This window comes from Scyliorhinus canicula, chromosome 6 (genome assembly GCF_902713615.1).
Source record: "Scyliorhinus canicula chromosome 6, sScyCan1.1, whole genome shotgun sequence".
In the NCBI taxonomy this organism is placed as follows: Eukaryota; Metazoa; Chordata; class Chondrichthyes; order Carcharhiniformes; family Scyliorhinidae; genus Scyliorhinus; species Scyliorhinus canicula.
In genome coordinates this window covers 165492642-165516224 of record NC_052151.1, presented here as the reverse complement: position 1 = coordinate 165516224, position 23583 = coordinate 165492642, and the positions used below count along the sequence as shown (strand labels likewise).

Here is a 23583-nt window from a genome sequence, read left to right as displayed (position 1 = left end):
CGGCCCATCGCGGGCCGGAGAATCACCGCGGGGGGCTCGCCGACCGACGCGGCACAATTCCCGCCCCCGCCGAATCCCGGGTGGCGGAGAATTCGGGACACACGGGGGCGGGATTGACGCCGGCCCTAGGCGATTTTCCGACCCGGCGGTGGAGTCGGAGAATCCCGCCCCAGGGCGGCATTTAAAAATGGCGCCCTGAAAAATGGCGCACTGGCGCACTGAGTTCATCAGTGCAGGAAATCATGTCTAGTTCGGGCTCGTTAGGGCGTTACTTGCCAAGGCCAAAGAGGCTGACAAGGTACCGTTAAACAGGAGTGTCATTCTCGGCTCTGCAGGCTCCGAGAAACAGCCCGCTAAACGCGCCCAAAACTGAAATATGTTTCTGTCCAGTTAAATCGCACCCAATGTTTATAATAGTTATGACACATCATTATTGTCATACCTGTTCCTAAATGCAGGCACCGTATACTCAGGAACTTCATCGAAACAATGGCAGACCCTCTTTGCACAAGGACTGAATTTGGCAGAGTGAATTATGCCTGAAGAAGTTGCAAGTGCTGAGCTAGACCTGAAAAGGTGAAGAGAAAGCAAACATTGTTTTAATAGAAAAAGGTGGTAAAGCAGCAAATCCTGAATGTGAATTACTACATTTTTAAAACTTATACTGCTTATATAAATAATGGAATCCTTTCTTTTGTGCCTAGCTGTTACACAATTGTTTGTTCATTTCCAATAAACCCATCTACAATTTTGTTGGAACTGCAGAGTAAATTTCTTGCTTTCGATTTAAATTCCCTTCCATTTCTGACACGTGGTAACAAGATATGCAACATGTTCATTTACCTCAATATCTGTCAATCAGATTGAAGGACCAAAATCCAGCGATGCTGCACACTGCACCCTGTGACTTTTAATCCCATCAATTAACTAAATTCTTTATAGTAACATTCAAGACACATAGTGAACAAGAGCATCTGTGGTTGAATTCCACTTGTATACGTAGGGCGCGTTTCTCCACTCCCCACGCCGGGTGAGAGAATCGCGGGAGGGCTGGGCGACTCACAACACGCCCCCCTGCCCCCGATTCTCCGACCCCCCACTCGGAAGAATCGCTGCTCGTCGTTTTTCCGGGCGACCGGCGATTCTCCGGCCCGGATGGGCCGAGCGGCCTGACGTTCCCGACCGGTTCACGACGGCGGCAACCACACCTGGTCGCTGCCGTCGTGAACTTGGGCGCCAAATGCTCATTGTGGCTTGTGGAGGGCGGAGAGGGGAGTGAGCACCATGTCGTGAACTTGGGCGCCAAATGCTCGTTGAGGCTTGCGGAGGGCGGAGAGGGGAGTGAGCACCACGGCCGTGCTCGGGAGGGGACTGGCCCGCGATTGGTGCCCACCGATCGTCGGGCCGGCGTCTCAAAGGGACGCACTCTTTCCCCTCCGCCGCCCCGCAAGATCAAGCCGCCACGTCTTGCGGGCAGCGGAGGGGAAGCAGTCGTGACGTCAGCCGCGCATGTGCGGGTTGGAGCCGTCCAACCTGCGCATGCGCGGCTGACGTCACATAGGCAAGGCCGTCGCGTCATTCTCGGCCGCTCCTAGCCCCCCGGGTGGGGGTGAATAAGGTGCGAGGAGCAGCCTCCGAGGCCGTCGTGCAACTCGGCCGAGTTCACGACGGCCTTCCCGATTCCGCGCGGGAGCGGAGAATTCCGCCAGTAGTTCCAAGTTCATTTAGTATTGGCAACTTGTCATATCAAAAGTGCACATACAAACCTCAAAAGCCTGAAAACACAGCAATACACTTAGTTATTTCCATTGTTTGAAGATATTTAAACTACAAAATATGTCAATTATTATCAAAATTATCAATTATTATTAATGCAAAACTAATATATAAATAAAAGTTTTATACCTAGCGACTGCCCAGCAGATTTCAGAAGTACTTAAATAAGTCAAAATATATTTTGCTATACATTTAAAAGTACTCAATTCTTTTTATCCAATTAAGGGGCAATTTAGCGTGGCCAATCCACCTACCCTGCATATCTGTGGGTTGTGGGGGCGAGACCCACGCAAACACGGGGAGAATGCGCAAACTCCACGTGGACAGTGACCAGGATTAAACCCGGGTCCTCGGCGCAGTGAGGCAGCAGTGCTAACCTCCACGCCACTGTGCCGCCCACAAAATATTTTTTTGAAGAAAAGATAAAGCAAAGCAGATATTCGTGCCATAAGACCATAAGAGGTAGGAGCAAAAGTAGGCCATTAGTCCCATCGAGTCTGCTCCGCCATTAAATGATCCTTCAACAATTAACATGTAATTATTCGTGGATGAGCCTATATGATTTTAAAGAACAGGCTGTTATGCATGGCTCCATTTTGAGGATAGAATCATACATTTTGCATTGTATGAAAAATTACACCTATATGAATAACATGTTGATGGTCAAAAACACTGGCTTTCCAACAGGACATTTGGGGGAAATAGACAAGACCTTAGGAAGGAAGAGCCTATTTAGCCATGAAACCAGCTGCTTCTATGTACCATCCTATTATGGAATCGGCCGCAAGGTATTTAATCAAAGGCATTTAATTGAATAATTTAATCCCTCATTTCATTCAAATCTCAAGGCTATTCATACATCTATCCCATCTCACCACTATTTGAATAAAGCTGTGACCACGCAGAGCTTTATATCATACCCCAGCAACACAGTGGCCACCATGTCCCATGGAACATCTGATCACATTAGTCTATTAATTAATGATAAGCCATCCAGATTACTTTGTAAATAATCAATGTAACATTAATCCTGTTTTCCAGGATGTATAATCCAACATACTGAATAAAACTTAGCGTAGGAATTTGCAATTTTGATGCCCAGCCTCTGCTCACAATCCAAGACAAATAGCCTGCAAAACCTTTCTTCTGCATCATTTGTGATCTCAGTGTCAAACCCCACATTTTTTCCTCAGTAGTGGATTCACCACCAGAAAACGCACTAGAACTGGTCGGAATTCATCTGTGTTATACTCAGATGAAGTCTCTCGCGTTTCCTCAGGGCACCATTGTTATATAATTCAAGGTGGGCTCTTGGCATTCGCATGCCTTCTACAGACATCCCATCTCTGGAAAGGTGGACATTCCAGTACTGGAGCAACAGCTGAAAGGGTCAAGTTATCCACTTTTTGTTTCTTACCATTAATGTAATGTTGGAGGCTGGTGTTTCTTCAAGGCACCAAACCAATGTGTTTTAAGGCAGTTATGTTGAGGCAAATTCCAGCAAAGATTTCAGGATCTGAGGGAAGGAGCCTGTGAAAGGTGTGATCCATGGCACCTCACTCTCATTAAGAGATACCTTCCGCAACTTGGATGACATCTCATATGATGGAATGATGGATGCCAGGACAGATTGCGTGTTTTTTCTGAAGCTCAAAGTCCCACAGTCTAGACAAGCAAGTGCCACCTCAAGCGCCAAGAGTGCTGCTGAAAATTACCAACTAATTCAGAACGAAGAGATACAGCTGCAGCTGAAAGTACACACCCAACGGAGCCATACTGCCCTTAAGCAGCAGAAAACTTCACACATTTTATTCACAATGAGTTGCTTTTGTCACTGATGGAATAGGAGCGGAGTGATTCAGGTGAAGATAGGTGGCAAACCAATGGAATACCTCTGTGAACAAGCAGCAGAATGACCTTCATATAGGATCCTTGGAAGCTGTAGAGGAGAGCTTTACATCAGCCAGTGACTGAATTGAATTTCTTGCCAAATAGCAACCATGACAGCAAGCAAGACTCGTTTGGCGGTGCCTTCAGATCCTAGTCTTCGGAAGGTCTTCTTTATGAGCTCAACCTGCAGCTGTCACAGCTCAAATATTGCTTCAGGAGGGGAATGCCGTCTTTCAAAGCATTGCCAAGGTCACAGTAAAGTAGCCTGTTGTATGATGGTTTTGACTGGCTAAAGAAGGTCGCAGAGACATTGATATGATTGAACAATAAAATTAGATGAGCATAACTACAGATCAACAAGACTAGATATTACTCAGACAAAGACATGGGGCGGGATTCTCTGTCCATTTTCTGATGCGGCGCACACCCCGGCAGTGGGATTATCCATCCTGGCAGCTGGCCAATGGGGTGTGCTGTTGCGGGCACCCCACACCATCGGGAAATCCGCAGGCCTGAGTGCGCTGCCAATGAAACAGAGAATCCCGCCAATTGAGAATCACCCCATGAGCTTTCTCCTTCTGGATGGTTAGTCATGTGACTCGCTCTTACATCATCATGTGGGCAATCTGTTTCTCCAGTTTCACACAGTAAATCTTTCAACACTGAACACCCTGATCTTCATTCCGCCCCCCCCCCCATCAAGTTTATGTCCACATATATTTTATATTTATATTTACACACCACCCTTCTCCCCCAAAGTCTCTGACTTCATAGGTTTCATGGGTTTCTTAACTCTCTCTGATCGAGTCCTTATGAGGCTTATAAGATCGGCATTCTTCCTTTGGAATTTTTTGCTTTGTATTGACTTGGTCTTTGGCAAGAGTTGCTGCATCTGGTCTCTCCATATATGGCTCTCACAAATGTATGATTGAATGCCAAGAGGCGGTGGTTAGATCCTCTCTTGTAGGAGATGGTCATTGCCTGGCACTTGTGTGGCGCAAATATTACTTACCACTTGTCAGTCCAAGCCTGAATACAGTCCCGGTCTTGTTGCATTTGGACATGGACTGCTCCAGTATCTGAGAAGTCACGAATGTTGCTGAACATTATGCAGTCATCTATTCACATCCCCACCTATTCACATCCCCACTTCTGATCTTATGCTGGTAGGAAGGTTATTGATGGTTGGGCCCAGAACACTACCCTGAGGAACTCCTGCAATGATGTCCTGGAGCTGAGATAACTGACCTCCAACCACCCCAAGCATCTTCCTGTGTGCCAGCGTCATAATCCCAGTTGATATTACAACTGTATGGGAATATTCCAGAATGGAACCTGGCTCAAAAACCGTAACGTATACTTTTACAAACATGGACATTCAGAGTCACAGGCTGCTAGTTTAACAACACGGAAAACATTTCTTAAAGGAGGAAATAATGGATTATCATACAATGAGCCTTGAGTACCCCCTCAGGTTAATAATTACACACAGGTTTTAAGATTAACATGGGTGCCACGTACATTTAAATGGCAATGGTCTCATTAAAACATAGAGTGTTTTTTTGAAACAAAGATTGGCTGTGGTCAAACACAGCAGCATGGCGGCATAGTGGTTAGCACTGCTGTCTCACTGTGCCAGGGACACGGGTTCAATCTAGTCTTTGGTGGTTGCCCGTGTAGAGTTTGTACATTTTCCCCATCCCTGTGCTGGTTTTGGGTTTCCTCTGATTTCTCCCCACAGCCCAAAGATTGCAGGCTAGGTCGATTGGCCATGACACATCGCCCATTAGTGTCCAAAGATCTGTAGATTAGGTGGGGTTATGGGGCTAGGGTGGGATAGGGGGCCTAAGTAGGGTGTTCTTTCAAAGGGTTGGTGCAGACACGATCGGCCAAATGGCCTCCTTCTACACTGTATAGATTCGATAGTTGAAACACATACTCCAATCTGTGGAGTTCGTCTCTGTGGATTTCTCCTCAGAGTTCCCTCAGATGATTGCCAAATGAGGGTTTCCAAGCACCACTCCCAAAAACATGTTTTAAAACTTTTTCTTGCAATACGGCTTTCCATTAGCAGGTTGCATTCCAAAATCCATTCCAAGTTTTCCAAAGAACTCTTTTGAACAGAGGTCCCGTTTCACTTCTACCAGTTACTCCACTCCAGGTTTTCCACCAACGCCTTTTTGGACATTTTTGTCTCGATTGACTTCCACTATGAACACGTTTGTTAAAATAGATGCTATTCCCAGTATTGCCTGCTCATTGTGCCATTAGATTGAAGTTTTTAAGCATTTATCAAGATTTGCGCACTCTTCCACAATCACCAGCAGTCTCTTTTACTTTGCTGCTGGATTGGAAATTTTCAAACACCACCATGTGCTCTGCTGTAGCCCTAAGCTGAACATTTGATTTCTTCTCTGCCCTTCAGCCTTTACATCTTCTATGAGGCTATTTTGGTGGTTCCAACTGCCTTACCGAAGTCTTCAGTTTTGACACCTTTTTTCATGTCAGTCTTGCAAAGGTTTTTTTAAGTTGATTTTTCAGACAATTTGGGGTCCTTCGCTGCTGCCACAATTTGTATGTTGGTTTTAACTGGTTAAGGAAGATGCCGAGACATTCATATGTCAGAACAATAACTGTTTATTGGATGAAAATTAATTATTTACAGATGCACACGACTAGATATTACTCATGATGTGGCGATGCTGGCATTGGACTGGGGTAGGCTCAGTAAGAAGTCTTACAACACCAGTAAAGTCCAACAGGTTTGTTTTGAATTATTAGCTTTCGGAGCACAGCTCACAGCACACTCACCTGATGATGGAGATGTGCTCCAAAAGCTACTGATTCGAAATAAACCTGTTGGACTTTAACCTGGTGTTGTTAGATATTACTCAGTCTAAGCCATGAGCTTTCTCCTTCTAGACTATCAGTCATGTGATTTTCTCTTCCATCACAATGTGGGAGGCACTGTCCCACTGTCTCACACATGAAATCTTTCAGGTGAGAAGACGCTAATACTACATAGCCCATCTACATATGAGATGGCATGGGTACCTGTGACAGAGGTTATAATTTGGTGGCTACTGGTGCCTGGCCAACTTGGCGACCATGCAGTGGGCCTTCTGCTAGTTCATAAAACCATAAGGTACAGCAGAAGGCTATTTGACCCACCGAGTCTGCTCCACCATTCAATGAGATCATGGCTGATAATCCTCAACTTTCCCACATTATCCCCATAACCCTTGATTCCCTTAAAAAATCTGTCTATCTCAACCTTGAACATACCTAATGACCTAGCATCCACAGCACTTAGCGGTAAAGAATTCCAGAGATTCAGTACCCTCTGAGAGGAGAAATTCCTCCTCCTCTCTATCTGAAATGGGTGACCCCCTTACTCTGAGATAATGCCCTCTGGTCTTATGCTTTCTCACAGGGGGAAGCTTCCTCTCAACATCTACCCTATCAAGCCCCCAGAGAATCCAAATGTCTCAATAAGATCGACTCTCATTTTTCTAAACTCCAATCTCAACCTACTTCACCTCTCCTCATATCCCGCCATACCCAGGATCAACCGAGTGAACCTTCTCTGAATTGCATCCAAAGCCAGTATTTATGTCCTTTGATAAGGGGACAAAAACTGCTTCAGTCCCTTTGAAATGAAGGCCAAAATTCCATTTGCTTTACCTTATGAACATATCTGTGAACTTGTTGTGATTGATGTACGAGAACCCCAAAATTCCTCTGTGCTGCCGTTTTCTGCAGTCTTTCTCCATTTAAATAATATTCAGTTCCTTTATTCTTACTACCAAAGTGCATAACTTCACATTTCCCTACATTATATTCCATCTGCCAAGTTTTTTGCCTACTTACTTAACCTGTCTGTAGAGTCGTTGTGTCATCCTCACCATTTGCCTTCCCACTATCTTACTGTCATCCACAAACCTGACAGTGGTACTTTCACTTCCCTCACCCAAGACATTTGTGTATATTGTAAATAATTGTAGCCCCAGTATTGATCTCTCCGGCACTCCACTGGTTGCAGGTTGCCATCCTGAAAATGCCCCCTTTTCCCAACTCTCTATCTTCTATTAGTCAGCCAGTCCTCTATCCATGCTGAAATACTGCCCCCAACACCATGGGCTCTTAACTTATTAAGTAGCCTTTTGTGCAGTGGGTTATTGAACCCTTTTTACTTCCTGCAACCTAATTCACAATTTTAAAACGTAGAAATAATTTAGTAGCCTTTGGATGCACTTTAAGAAATTTGAAAGAAACTTGAAGGAATGGTTTAAAAACCTTTACTGAAATTTCAAAAACTTTTACAAAAACTAAAATCATCTGATAACAAAAAGCTTAATTATACAGTCCCTATGACGTTCAGGTAATGAACACCTCTGGTCCCCCTCAATAGGCCGGACTTTCTCCCTGTGCCGCACCTGGCGCTGATCGGGAGCCTGGAGCATCGTGGGAGAGGTCAAAATCATGTCGGGCACAAAACCTCGCGCGAGTCATCCGACCCACAGCACCCGCCACGATCTGGATCATGTCCTTATTGGCGTGGTCCGGATAATCATATGTAAATGATCTATTTAAGTAATGTACTTAAATATGCACAGCCTTTGTGAGGCCACATTCCCCCAGCGCCTGGGTGTCACTGGCCGCACCAGTGAGGCCTCACACAGGTGCCGATTAGTACTGGTCTCCACAAGCAGAGACCAGGTGTGATGGCCACTCTGGGGATCTCTGAGGCCATTAGAGCTTCTGGTGGTTGGGGGCAGGGCAGTACCCTGCCACTCCCCCTGACAGTGCCAACGTGGCACCCAGAAATTCATATACCCAGTTACCTCTGCCAGGGTGCCAGGGACACTGCCTAGATACCAGGCTGACAGTGCTAGGGTACCCAGTTGCCAGGTTTTCACTATCAAGGGTTGTACCATGTCCATGAAAGTGGAGGTGGCATTGAAGGATGGGAGAGTGAAAAGAGGGTATATGAAGGGGCTTCATTAAGATTGGGGGAGTTAAGAGGGGCCCGAAAGGAGAGTGTCCTGAAAGGGGAAGGGGTAAAAGGTCTTGAAAGGTGAGCCCTCACTGACCCCATAATGGCGTGTGCTCACTTGGGGAGGAGGTAGGGGGGAAGAGGTGGAAATGCCCATGTCTATGGGGGTGGTGTGGCATGGTTGTGGTTGGGTTGTGTGGGGGACCCTCAAACTCACTTAGAGATCGGAGAACCCTTTCAAAATGACGCCCGGATCTTTGAGGAGCCGGTCTAGTCGGCAAGTTCAGTTTCCTACGACGGAAATAATTTCTAAGTGTGGGCTAAACCGGGGAGAAACTCCTCAATGCCCGCACAAATTACCATGTGTGGGTGAATCCAGCCCTGGATCTCACCCAAAACGCTGGTGGGAAACATCCCACCAAACATGCTCAAATATTGGGCGGGATTCTCCGTGCCGAAATCGCGATTGGCCTGGGGCGGAGAATGGGCGTTGACGCCAACATCCGGCGTGACGCTGCCTCCGTGATTTCGCCACAAACCGTGCCGCGGTCTACACGGCGAGCAGCTGACGCAGGCCGCCGCCGTGCGCATGCGCGGACCCCCCCAACCGGAAGTGAAGGGCCCCGTATCGGCAGCCAGAGCTGCGAGGACTACTCCGGGGCCCTGCTATCCCCTCCAGGTAGGTGAATCATCGGGACTTTCTTCCGGAAAGTCTAGAGTGGTTCGCCTGCGTTTTCACGCTGGAGTGGGGCCATAGCCCCATTATTTGAGAATCCCACCCGTTGTCTTTTTGTGGGAGAATCACGCCCAATGCCTTGACCCTAAAACGTTCTGCACCATTTAAGTGACATAGACAGGAGTGCAGTGGCCCAGGATGTTCACCCTTGCAGGACGCAAAGAATACCTCAGAAAATTTGGGCTTCAATCTTTTCCTTCATCTTCCCTCCCATGTGATCTTCCATTGATCACATGGATACAGCAAGCGAATTGGTAGTGAAACAAAGAAAGAAAAAAATCAAGTCGGACTCCAATGAAACCAAGTTTGGCTCTGTGAGTCTCCAAATAATTCAAACTCCTAGTTTAAAAAAAAAACACTTTTGACTGTTCTCTGTTTCCTCTAAGTCAGCGTCCTATTGAAAGCAGCACAAGTGGAATCATTACTGAGCAATCCATACATTCTAACAAAGGAAACCTAGTTCATTCAGATGCAACTCATTATATGAAGTGCTGAGTAATTTTTATATCATACAGGTGCTATTTACAGCAGAACAAGTTATTCAGCCTAACTGCTCTATGCTCCACACAAACCATGGAGTTCCTACAGTGCAGAAGGAGGCCATTCGGCCCATCGATTCTATACCAACTCTCTGGAAGAGCGCCCCACCTCGGTCCTCTCCCCAGCCCTATTTCTGTAACCCCATTTAACCTGCACATCTTTGGACACTAAGGGCCAATCCACCTCACCTGCACATAGAACATAGAACATAGAACAGTACAGCACAGAACAAGCCCTTCGGCCCTCAATGTTGTGCCGAACAATGATTACCCTACTCAAACCCACGTATCCACCCTATACCCGTAACCCAACAACCCCCTTTTACTTTTTAGGACACTACGGGCAATTTAGCATAGCCAATCCACCTAACCCGCACATCTTTGGACTGTGGGAGGAAACCGGAGCACCCGGAGGAAACCCACGCACACACGGGGAGGACGTGCAGACTCCGCACAGACAGTGACCCAGCCGGGAATCGAACCTGGGACCCTGGAGCTGTGAAGCATTTATGCTAACCACCATGCTATCGTGTTGCCCCTCTTCGGACATCTTCGGACTGTGTGCGGAAACCAGAGCAGCCGGAGGAAACCCACGCAGACACCCTGCCCACCTTGATTCATCTCAACTTTTCGACAAAGCCTTTGATTCTATTCTCTGATATGTATTTCTCCAGCTTACCCCTAAATAAACCTACAATTAAATGTTCATATTATTTCATCAAACTTGGATGTTTTGCTGAAAATATGTGATAGCAACAGGGAAATCCCAAGTTATGCAGCTGTTTGTGAACACTGCTGTGAAGTAACTCAGCTATGTGTTTACCACGTGAATCCTGAAATGAAGAGAGTACAGACACTTACAAAAATCTGCAGGAAACATAAAAACAGACAGGCGGAGGTAAAGTACAAAATTACTAGCGATTACTCATGGATTCCATTGATCTGATAAACTCTGAAAGAGAAGTGTGAGTGCTACATGAAGGTCAGTGAAAGTCCCAAATCCGATGACAGTTTTGTAATTCACGCCGTATCAGGTGACAGCTTTGTATTTCACCCTTCTATCCAATATATAAATTGTTCAGAATTAAACATTCAACTCGTAAAAGATGAAGATGGAGCACAGTAATCACATGCAAAATGCATATTTTTTTAAATGTTGGAGAACACTTTAGCTTTGTTTTGGGGTTTATTTCAAACATAAATCAGAGGTCGCTGCACCTAATAGCTCTTGAAGAGCTGCACTGTTATGGAATGGAGCTTCAAGTTGACGATGGGTGTCAAGTACGGCTGAGAAAGTCTACAGCACATGTGGCAGTTCAAGCACTAGCCTAGGACAGCTGAACAGCAATTCCAGCAGCGCATTTGCGAATAGAATCCTGTCTCCAAGGATACCCGATATGTTTTACTGGGCTGGATCACTTTAATAGTTGCAAGTAGGGCAACTTTCAGAGGCATTGGACGTTCTTTACGATAAAAGACAGAGCCTGCACATGATTGGAATGCCTTATGAACACACGGGTAATAACAGACAGGAAAAGAGTTTCTGGTCAACACAGCCTGTCCCTCACCATTTGTCACACCTTGCACATCACAGTATGTACACTCTCTACCCGTACCAAAATCCCAAATCCCCATGGGAGGTGATAAACCAGATTTTAAGCAATCAGCCAACCTAGGGAGGGAAATTCTTCCAAAATTCTGAGTCGTAAAAGGAACTGCAAAGCAACCTCTCGCAGGTCCCATGTTCCGGCAAGGTTGGCAGAGGGTGATGAGATCTAAGGGTCTTAATCAGAGTCAGAGTGGTCGCCTGGATTGGTTACAATCGCTAAAGTGGTGGCAGGGTGGGAGATGTGGGTTACTGAAAGGATGAAGCGGGTTTTTCAGATTTCTTTTCACAAATTGGCCTGGGGTTCAGCCTCTCCCTGGAGATAATGATGAGGCCCGAGGCGGGGGGGGGGGGGGGGGGGGGGGGGTAGCCTGGTGGAACATTTCAATCATCTGTTGTTGAACACATCCGATTTTCTTCCCATTGATCTCAATAACTTCTGCCGAAGGCACTGGAGGGTCTGTAAGTGCAGTGCCCATTGATATCCTTCTCCTTTAAGAAAGGTTGCTGATTTTGAACAGAGACTGATCATTTACGTGGAGAAGAGCAGGAATCTAAGACCTGGTCCTCTGTGTAATTGCACACTGAATTATCAACAAGTGGTATCAGTGGGGAGTTTGATGGGAAATCTTGTGGTGCAGTGAGGGGCAACCTCCCTGCCTCTGAACTAGTAGCTCTGGTTCAAGTCCCACTTTGGGAGCTGATAACCAAGGAAGGTGCATTCATTACTTGGCCAAATTGGTTGAATATCAACCTGCAAAATCCTTTATACTAACATCGGTGGTGGGAGTGGCTGCAATGAATCTGCCTCTTTGTCCTCCAGGTAGCGGAAGCCTTTCTTTATTTTTCTTCTTTTTAAAATTCAAATTAAGGGACAATTTAGCATGGCCAATACACCTACCCTCAGATCTTTGGGTTGTGTGGGTGAGACCCACGCAGACATGGGGAAAATATGCATACTCCACATGGATAGTGACCCGGGACTGTGATCGAACCCGAGTCCTCAATGCCGTGAGGCAGCAGTGCTAACCACTGTGCCGACCTGGAAGCCTTTCATTATACTGTTTTTAGTACAACAGTTAAATAAATGAATTCATAAATGAGTTACTACCGATAAACCTCTTAAAGGGATACTGTGTCTCTTTATACTCTAAGTAATTCAGATAAACAAATAAACCAATTAACTAAATACCCGCCCCTTAAAGGGGAACTGTAACACAAACAAAACATTAAAGGATACTTAACAAATTAAACTAAACTAATATTCCTGGGCTGATGATGCACACCAGCCCCTGCGGTGCCCATTGGCCAAGTCATTCTTTATATGCTCGATTATGAATCAAATATACACTATTTAACTAACTGAAAGCCCCTAAAAGAGTTACTGCAACAAAAAACAAAAGTTTCAAAGGACACTTAACAAATTAGATTAAAACTTTATTTCTGGGGATGATGATGCACTCTAGCCTCTGCAACGCCCACTGATTGTGGAATTGTTCTTTATGCGCACCGCCTGAAAACCAATAAATCAACAAAAAATAAACTGATAAAAAGGGGTGACAAACCTTAATGAGGCATTATAACAAAAATAAAGGATTATAACAAAAATAAAGGAAACTTATCTAATTAAATTAAAATGGTGCTCCAGGGAAGAGTTTTGTTTTATGTGTGCGCAGGATACTTAATCAGTCAATGTCCCTCACCTATGAATACTTAACCTTGATACTGTAATACAATTAACATACTGTTAACCTGCATGAACAGAAGAACAACCGTAGGCAATTCAGCCCTCAAATTTGTACCACTTTGTCCAATTAGATCAGGGCTGATCTGTATCATAACTGTTTAACCATCGTTGTTCCTTATCCATCAAAATCCTTGTTTAACAAAACTTTATCAAACAATTCTGAAATGTTTGAATTGGTATTGCCTCTAAAGCTCTTTGGGAAATCATTTAACAGATTTCTCTTTGTTAAGAAGTTATTTCTGACATCATCCAGCCTAGATCCAATTTTAAGGTTAAGTGCCCTGGTTCTGGACTCCCTGGTCGAAGAAATTGTTTTTCTCCATCTATCCTGCTAAATCCTTTAACCACCTTGAACACCTTAATTAGATTACTTCTTAACCTTCTATGCCCAACAGAATACAAACCTTGTCTCGCAACCAGCCCACATTATTTTACCCTGTTCACCACCGTATCAATCTGGTGAATCTGCACTACATTCACTCCAAGGGCAATATATCCTTATTCAGGTGTAGCGCAGAGAACTGAACATAATATTTAATATGTGATCTAACTGCTGCTTCAATTCTAAACTAATATCTTCTCATTTATATTCAAGCTTCTTGAGATAAAGACCAAAATTCCATTAGTCCTTCAAAATATTTTTGTACCTGTCAGCTAGCTTTTAGTGATTTTTGTACATGCACTCTTAAATCTCTTTGCTCCTCTACAATTTCTAAATTCTCTCCATTTAGAAAGTGCTCTGATATACCTTCCTTAGGTCCAAAATGGCAGAATGCTATCTAAGAACATAAGAACATAAGAACTAGGAGCAGGAGTAGGCCATCTGGCCCCTCGAGCCTGCTCCGCCATTCAATTAGATCATGGCTGATCTTTTGTGGACTCAGCTCCACTTTCCGGCCCGAACACCATAACCCTTAATCCCTTTATTCTTCAAAAAACTATCTATCTTTACCTTAAAAACATGTAATGAAGGAGCCTCAACTGCTTCACTGGGCAAGGAATTCCATAGATTCACAACCCTTTGGGTGAAGAAGTTCCTCCTAAACTCAGTCCTAAATCTACTTCCCCTTATTTTGAGGCTATGCCCCCTAGTTCTGCTGTCACCCGCCAGTGGAAACAACCTGCCCGCATCTATCCTATCTATTCCCTTCATAATTTTAAATGTTTCTATAAGATCCCCCCTCATCCTTCTAAATTCCAACGAGTACAGTCCCAGTCTACTCAACCTCTCCTCATAATCCAACCCCTTCAGCTCTGGGATTAACCTAGTGAATCTCCTCTGCACACCCTCCAGCGCCAGTACGTCCTTTCTCAAGTAAGTATCTGTCATAGTTTTGCCCACTGTTTAATCAAAGTTCCTTTTCCAGATTTTTTCTCTCATCTACACTATTTACTGTGCCACTTAACTCTCTATTCTTATATCTAAATCATTTATAAATACGTTAAATATCCAAGATTGTCACATCCTGCAAACTGCAATGCATTATCCCTACATCCTGACCTCCTAACCAATTCTCATCTCAAGTCAACAGGTTGCCTCCAATTCGATGTGCTCTCATTTGCATTAAAATTCTTTTATGTAGAAATTTATGGAATACACTCTTGAAGACCATGTAAATCGTATCCGTATGTATTATGTTAATGATTCCCTCAAAATGTTCGAGCAATACTCAAGATTTGTAATATCTCATACACTCTCATAGTGTGACCCAGCTGTGATGCTTGTCATTATTCTTCTGTTCTTACACAATTGCTGGCTGGCTATCAACATGATTCAGACATACAATATATTTAACGTGCTGTGATAAACTGGGAACAAAATGTGCCATTAATTGATTATTGATAATAATAGCATTATATTGCCTTACAAAATATGTCAATAAATTATTTTCTATACTTCAAAAAAAGTTTAAATACAAAAGTGAAAACTGCCTCCTCATACTGTGATGTTTAATTATTGGGGAATGAGCAGAGGAATACTGATCAATATGTGATTCCATGTGTAGGGAGTTTGAGTTCTGAGATCTCAAATTCCAGAGAGAGAGAAGAGGCAGAAATCATCACAGTATATAACGTATTAGGTGGCTAAGGATAACAGAAACAGAAGTAAATTATTTTTTTAAAATGTCAGAAGTATATTTAAATCAGACACGTGAAGGGATTAATTTGTATTGGGGTGTGGTTTCCCAATGACTGGAAGCTGCCAGGTCAGCACTGCTTGCAAGAATAATCCGCACAAAATAATTTGACAAGTTCATCAACAGGCCTTGCGACTACCCGGCTCACTTCCCGTTGCTTAGTCTTGTGCAGGTGAGAAGATGGAAGCGTGTTCCTTACCTTTTGGTGGAGCTGCTTTTGCTGCTGTACTTCTTGACAAGTGATCGGCTGTCAAGGCTGCGGTAATCGTAGCCATAGTGTTTGTGTTTCTTTTGGTAAAATGGCAGTATCTTTGTTGCCATGGTAACCGCGTGTCTTTAGACAAACCTACATGTAAAATTCATACCAATTATTTCAATTAGTACAGTGAAAATGCAGAGTTGCATTAAAGTACAAACAATTTCAAAAGCAGGACATTGTCAATGTAAAATAGAGGTACTAGATGCTTCTCCTCAAAATAATTTCTGTGCCATTTAAATTCTGTTGACATTGTTAGTGGAACAAACCATGAAATTGAATTAGTCAATGCTACAAGTACAAAGGCACATCCGTGTCGGTCTCTCTGTGCACAGGAAGAAGGGTAGGTATCACAGCTAGTTTTCTCCCAACTCTATAATAAGCAGCACCCATGTAAATGATCTCCAATACACTCCATACTCCAAAGATATTGGTGGTGAAGTGTTGAATAAAATTTACCGCAACAGGAGAAAGAAACAGCAAAACCAGAAGAAAGTAAGCCAACAAAGAATCAGCCTCAAAAAATAAAAATCTGGCAGTAAATAGCAATTTATTAAATCTCAATGTGTTCTTACGTTTAAACTAAAATTCTACTGCACTCGTGACAAAGGCATAAATGCAGCTCCATTATTTCTTTACCTTACACTGGGAAATATATAGGAGAAATTGGAAAAGTGGAATGAAATACAAGAAAGAAAACCTAACATGTGAAAAACATGTGCCTTCTTGATCATTTCATGTATGATGCTTATTCTGTGCTGGTAAACAGGGTATCTACCTTATAACCATCAAGTTATTTTTAATTGTATTTCATATTGTGAGATTCTTTCTAATCATAGAATTTACAGTGCAGAAGGAGGCCATTCGGCCCATCAAGCCTGCACCGGCTCTTGGAAAGAGCACCCTACCCAATCCTACACACCCACCCTATCCCCATAACCCAGTAATCCCACCCAGCACTAAGGGCAATTTTGGACACTAAGGGCAATTTAGCATGGCCTATCCACCTAACCTGCACATCTTTGGACTGTGGGAGGAAACCGGAGCACCTGGAGGAAACCCACGCACACACGGGGAGAACGTGCAGACTCCGCACAGACAGTGACCCAGCCGGGAATCGAACCTGGGACCCTGGAGCTGTGAAGCAATTGTGCTAACCACTGTGTTGCAAAAGTCACAATTTTAACAAATCATCTATTCCTTCGGCGGCATGGTGGCACAGTGATTAGTGCTGCTGCCTCACACGGTCAGGGAACCAGGTTTGATTCCGGCCTTGTGTGACTATTTGTGTGGAGTTTGCACATTCTCCCCGTGTCTGCGTGGATTTCCTATGGGTACTCCGGTTTCCTCCCACAGTCCAAAGATGTACAGGTTAGGCGGATTGGCCATGCTAAATTTCCCTTTAGTGCCCCGAAGGTTATGTGGGGTTAAGAGGATAGGGGTAGGGCCATGGGCAGGGTGCTCTTTCAGAGGGTCGGTGAAGACTTGATGGGCTGAATGGCCTCCTTCTGCTCTATAGGCATTCTATGATTCTAGGGTTCTATCACATGCTGATTCAGAGTCAGTAATTCTTTCTTCTGTATATATACATATTTTTTTCTCTTTGAGAGTAACAAAGGGGTAACAATTGTCTCCTTTCTGCATTGTTACAGACCTTCATCATCAAAGATGATAGTATTTCTCAGTTTCATACGATCGTTGCTTTACTGAAGGGTGTGACTGTTATCTTTACGTCTGTTGGACTCAGAGAGATTTCCAATAGCCCTTTCTGCAGTCGGCTCAGAGCTACTCTGCTGCATATTGTATTGAAACTCTAACTCTTTTACTGGGATTAACTGGTCTCAGTCACTGCCATTTGGCTTGGTTTGGTCTGATGAAATGTGACAACATCAGAAGTAAATGTCACTCCAAATGTCTGGCCCTAATATTTAAGATAAATGCTATGAACTGTTACCTCTACAAGTGTGTGTGAGATATGAAGCATCTTGTGCCCAAACGGAGTATAATTAATAACATCAATGTAACAGTAAATGTCAATCAGAAATTTTAAAATAAAAAAATTCAGATTATTACATAACAATGGCAGAAAACTCTTAATACTTTAAAGGAAGTCTTCAGCTGCCTTATTTTCCAATTTTAATCGAAAAGCGTTAATTGTATCATGAATTAAATCAATGCTATATAAATTCATATTTGCAAATGTACATAGGAAGATACACTTAAATCTTGCAATTTCTGTGGTCTGTGAAATATATTCAGACTAGTAACAACAATTAGGCTTTTCAACTCAAGACAAGTGTATATGATGAAGGCTAAAGGTAAAAAAAAAAATGAGGAGGAGAAAATGATTAAAATGGAATTCATTAAAACAGCAACAGGTTAAACCTAAGGGTTTAAACCTAAGTCCAAGATCCTTAACTCCAAAACTGATCAGTGACCCTCTAATTTACCCTGCCAAGCTGGAATCATGTTATGGTGGCCACGTGAGGGTTCCAATACTGGCCCAAAAATGTTGATGTTTCAATAGTACGCAGGGCGTTCTCTTTCTCAAAATATTTCTTTAAAATACTGTTATGTTTATGAAGTGCCCAGTGGATTCAGTGCATCGCTGAGTTCTTTTGAGATCTGGCTTGGCACTACAACAGAAGCAAATACAGTGAGGTGCCAAGACTAAGGGCAGTTGGGCAGCCTCCCCAAGGGATGTCTCACAACAGCTTCACATCAATGCAAAAGTGTCAGCATAACTGGACTGTAAGAGGCTCAAAAGCTTTGGTATTTATATATTATCTACAAAAGTCAAACTTCAGACAATCCAGGTACCAAAATTTAAAATGCCTATTCTCCTTTTTAGAGGGCACATCAAATATTTCCCGAATTATACAAACCAAGTAGGAAACATGTAAGGTAAATGGCCCATGTAGTTTCCTGTATTAATCAGTCACTCAGACCCCTGCAATGCCCACTGACCACAAATCATATCAAGTGTATGATTGGCGACCGTCTCCTCAATGGGTCACTCGGCCTTCATTTTCTCACCCACGAAACAAATCCTCAGACATGAAGCCAAGATGGTGAGCTTTGCAGTTTAATCAGAGGCCTGGACATAAGACCACTGATTTCAGCTGATATTCTCCAGATTTCCACCAATGGTTAGTGCCTGATGATAGGGAATGTTGGTCAATTTGCCTATTTCATGGTGTGGAGGTGGAGGGTTAATCATAACACTGTTCCAGCACCATGGCTGAGATCATCTAACTCAGCAAGGAATAAGGTACTTTGTACATGGGTCTCAGTTCTGATGAAAGGTCATTGACCTGAACGTTAACTCTGCTGCCTTTCCCACAGTTGCTGCCTGACCTGCTGAATATACTTCCTGCATTTTGGGTTTCTGGTTCTACTCACTTGCCTGAACCAGTTCACAATACTGTGTTCACTGGCCATTGCCGACAGCCGCAGGGAGCAGGTGCAGCTTTTAAAAGTGGCAGGCAACAAGATGTTATTTTTAAAAATAAATTGCATTTCAATACAATGACCATCAGTCTAAATCTTGAAGCAATGGTGGAGAAACTCAGAGGTTTTAATTGAAATGTGATTCCAGATGCACGGCTGGTGCTGTTCTGGTAAGTGTTGATCGCCAACCCTGGTTCAGAGACACCCAATTTAAGCCATCCCCACCTGAGAAAGGCCAACTAAAGGATTAAGGATCTGGAATTAAGATCACAAAATGCTGGACAACGGTCAGCAGCGTCTGCAGAGGGAGAATTGGTGAGCCAAGAGGGGGTGAGGCAGGGCAAGAACAGAACAGGTTGGAGGATATTGCAATGGATCATACGCAGCTGGAGAGATTGAGCACACAAAGTTAATGACTGTAAATTGAAAAGTATTCCCAGGGATTAACACTTTTGCATTTTAAAATCTGATATGTAAATATTGTCAACCATTGTCCACATAAAAGTGCCACAATGGATCAGGTGACAGCCAACCAGCTGGTGTGAAGTATATGCCCATCACAAATAAATTGGTAAAAATCTGGAGCAGGATTCAACACTCCCTGAACCATTCGATCCATGGGATTGGCCAAAGCCAAATCCTAACTAAAGGGACCTCCTGAAAAAATAAAACTTCATTTTAAAATGGAAAGCAAGGAACAACAGTGACAAAGCAAATAATGACGAGGGACCCTTTAACATTGTGCCCCGATTATCCTTTGATTATTAACAAACAAAATACGCCTCCCTCCAAAACAATGTTAAAATTGGCTTCAGTGGATTGCCTGACCACACTAACTAGATGGTGGCAGGAGTTCTGTATGTGCAGGCCTTGGAAAGGGTCCAGAGGAGGTTCACAAGGATGATCCCTGGAATGAAGAGCTTGTCACATGAGGAAAGTTGAGGACTCTGGGACTGTACATGATGGAACTTAGAAGCATGGGGGGGGGGGGGAAATCTTATTGAAACCTACAGGATACTGCGAGGCCTGGATAGAGTGGATGTGGAGAGGATGTTTCTACTAGAAAAAACTAGAACCCGCGACCACAGCCTCAGACTGAAGGGACGATACTGAGATGAGGAGGAATTTCTTCAGCCAGAGGGTGGTGAATCTGTGGAACTCTTTGCCGCAGAAGGCAGTGGCGGCCAAATCACTGAGTGTCTTTAAGATAGCGATAGGTAGGTTCTTGCTTAATAAGAAGATCAGGGGTTATGGGGAGAAGGTAGGAGAATGGGGATGAGAACAAATATCAGCCATGATTGAATGGGGGAGCAGCCTCAATGGGCCGAGTGGCCTAATTCTGCTCCTATGTTTTATTTCCTTGCAGACTAAGGTTGACCCCTGTGTACCCAGTCAGTCAAAATGTGTGCTCCCCAATCCGCTCTTGCCAACTTTGGTAACACAACCACTAGTTGGCTGGAGTAGGGCCCTCCACCCATCACTGCTATTGGGTGGTGTGCATTTCAACTGCTCCATCCTTAATGGGCACAGATCAGGGGATGGGGTGTCTGGAGAATTATTATTAGTGAATAGCAACAGCTGCTAGGAATTGGAAGGAACCTTATAATCGCCACTTGATTAAACGGGGGGCGGGGGGGAGAAAACTAACGTTGCATCTTGCCAAAGACAATGTCAAATGTGTCAAATAAAAAGTAAGTCGCCGTTGTATGTAGCAAAGTTCTATATGGAACTTGTTGCAGTATTCCAGAAAGGCAAATAATACTGGAAATGGAAACAAAAAGTCAACAGCAAATGAAGGATAATATGCAGGGGTATCCAGAATAAGAAAGGGCTGTAAACCTGTAAAATTAGATATTCTCTATCACACACACACACACACACACACATAAAACACAAATGTTGGAAGGCCACAGTTATACACTTTGCATGTTATCTACTCTATTGCTGCCGGTATTAACGCGCGAAATTAAAGGAAAATACTCACCCAAATGTAGGGAGATTGGACAAGTGAAGGTGGAGAGGGAGATCAGCCTTTCTCAGCCCCGAGGGTCTGGCTGATAAAAAATAAGAAACAGAAGACTCTGGATGAAGGAATGCTCGGTCACCCAACGCCCCTTTTATGGCCAGACACGCCGTTATATATAGAATCGCCCGTTGCCACACTGTTAAAGTAACTGATTCGGACTGAACATTAAGGTGCAATATGTATATACATCTTTAAAAGCCACAAGCCTTCGCCTACAGCCTAATATTCGTGCACTTTAAATTGGCTCTTCCAACTGTGCTTTAAGAGTAAGTTGATCCCTCCCCAGTCAGTGATTAAGCGTTGCAAACATCTCCCAGTTACTTGTTAAAGCTTGTAATGTTCGGTGATGTGCGGGGGGGATTACTTGCACTGGCCCCGTGTGAGAAAGTCTCTGGAATGATCATTGACATGTCCAGAAGCTGCTGTGGGTTTCTTCCAACCATTTTAAGAGGCTTCACAGGACACCCGCACACCCTTTAACCCCTACCTATCCATCAGTCAGTGGGGGGGGGGGGGGGAGGTCACCACTTAAAACTTGGCTATTAGTAACGTCTTTTCTTTATATTACTTAAAACACAAGTGGATGGAGGAGAGGAGGGGGCGGTAGATGTGGGAGTTTTTTTGGTGCTCCGCCTGCCCGTTCAAAGTCCTCTTTAGGATGCTGAAGAAAGTTTTAAGTGGGGAAGAATCCTGCTGACTGCACTGATGTTAAATTAAGCAACTGGCGAGGAACCGGCCTGATCGCCTTACACAGACTATCCGATGTCAGAAGGAACATGGGGAGGTGGGGGGCTTGGGCGGTATTGAGGTTGGATAATCTCCCCAGCAGAGGAAGGAAGCGACTCTGAGGCGGTCAACTTCACCTGAGCCTGGGGTGAGCACAGTAAGAAGTCTTACAGCACCATGTTAAAGCGCAACCGGTTTGTTTAAAATCACTAGCTTTCAGAGCACTGCACCTGAAGGAGGAGCTGTCCTCTGAAAGCTAGTCATCTGGGCCTGGGAGCACTGCTAGCGACCTCTGTTGTTCCAGATGCGGGGCTGCAGCCCTGCACCCTGACAAAACCTTCAGCACAACTTTCCCTGGCAACCTTATTCCAAGTTTTACAGATACTATTCTGCACAGTTGAACGGATAGTTTTATACATTAATAGAAGCAAATTACTGCGGATGCTGGAATCTGAAACTGAAGAGAAAATGCTGGAAAATCTCAGCAGGTCTGGCAGCATCCATAGCAGGGGTGGGCAAACTTTTCCGTGCAAGGGCCACATTCAGAAATTCACAATTTTAAAGGGCCGCATAGTATATTAAGTAAAATAATTAATATTTTAAATAGCCAAAATAAAAGGTCTTTAAAGAAAAAAAAAGCACATTTATTTGAAAAACAAAGTAACTCAGTAAGTAACAGAACAATGTCAATGAGAATGATGCATCTGACTGCAGTCATTTACCAGTTTGTTGAAATCAGGTGTCAAGTTGCTTGTGCTGATCCTTAACACTGACAGAAGCACAGCCTAGCGGAGTCAACCATAAAAACGTGCGCAGTGGGGTGGATGAGTGGGGCTGCCTTATTGGTCGGTTTAGTTGGGTGTGCGACCAATAGGAGTCCAGGTTACAAGCTTATTGTTTTATAACCTGGACTCCTATTGGTTGCACACCCAACTAAACCGACCAATGAGACAGCCCCACTCATCCACCCCACTACGCGCGTTTTTATGCGGCCCGCCAATGAGGTGCCCGGAATCATAACCGGCATTTTTGAAAAGCCGCCGGGGAAAAGCCGCTGAAGTAAATGCGCTTATTGAATAAGCGCATTTACTCCAGCGGCTTTTCCCCGGCGGCTTTTCAAAAATGCCGGTTATGATTCCGGGGACCTCATTGGCGGGCCGCATAAAAACCTTTGTCGAGCCGCATGCGGCCCGCGGGCCGTAGTTTGCCCACCCCTGATCTCTAGGGAGAGAAAAGAGCTAATGTTTTGGGTCATCTGGACTTGAGACGTTAGCTCTTTTCTCTCCCTTCAGATGCTGCCAGAGCTGCTGAGATTTTCCAGCATTTTCTCTTTAGTTTTACACATTTAGACCTTTATGATGATATAATGTAGCATATCACATGGATTTCAATAACTATAATATGATGCCGATTCCAAATAAATATCAACCGGGAAACAGGCTTTATGAGTCTTCAAAAGCTTTTTTTCTCACATGCAATTATTCCCACTGGAGCACATGTCAAACTGGGACTCAAATCTAAGATGGTCCACACGGCTCAGCGCCACACCATGTGGTTCAATTACCGACTAAACAATCATTGGACCAAATGATTGCTATCTGCAAATTATTATTTCTGGATGTCACGGTTCTAATTTATAATGAATGATTATAATATTGAGAACAGGACCATTTCAAACAAGTAACTCTGTACAGGCT

General features: G+C 44.0%; 1 protein-coding gene across 1 annotated transcript in view; it reads right to left on the bottom strand.

Moving 5' to 3' along the window:
- Positions 1-21539, bottom strand: part of myom2b (myomesin 2b) — a 141864-nt gene extending 120325 nt beyond the window's left edge. Inside the window, exons 1-3 of the mRNA XM_038800416.1 lie at positions 21119-21539; positions 15628-15774; positions 443-568 (exon numbers count right to left, since the gene is read on the bottom strand). Of these exons, the coding sequence (XP_038656344.1) occupies positions 443-568; positions 15628-15749 (248 nt within the window). The 5' untranslated portion in view covers positions 15750-15774; positions 21119-21539. The remainder of the gene's footprint in view (positions 1-442; positions 569-15627; positions 15775-21118) is intronic.
- Between the last annotated feature and the right edge of the window lie 2044 nt (positions 21540-23583).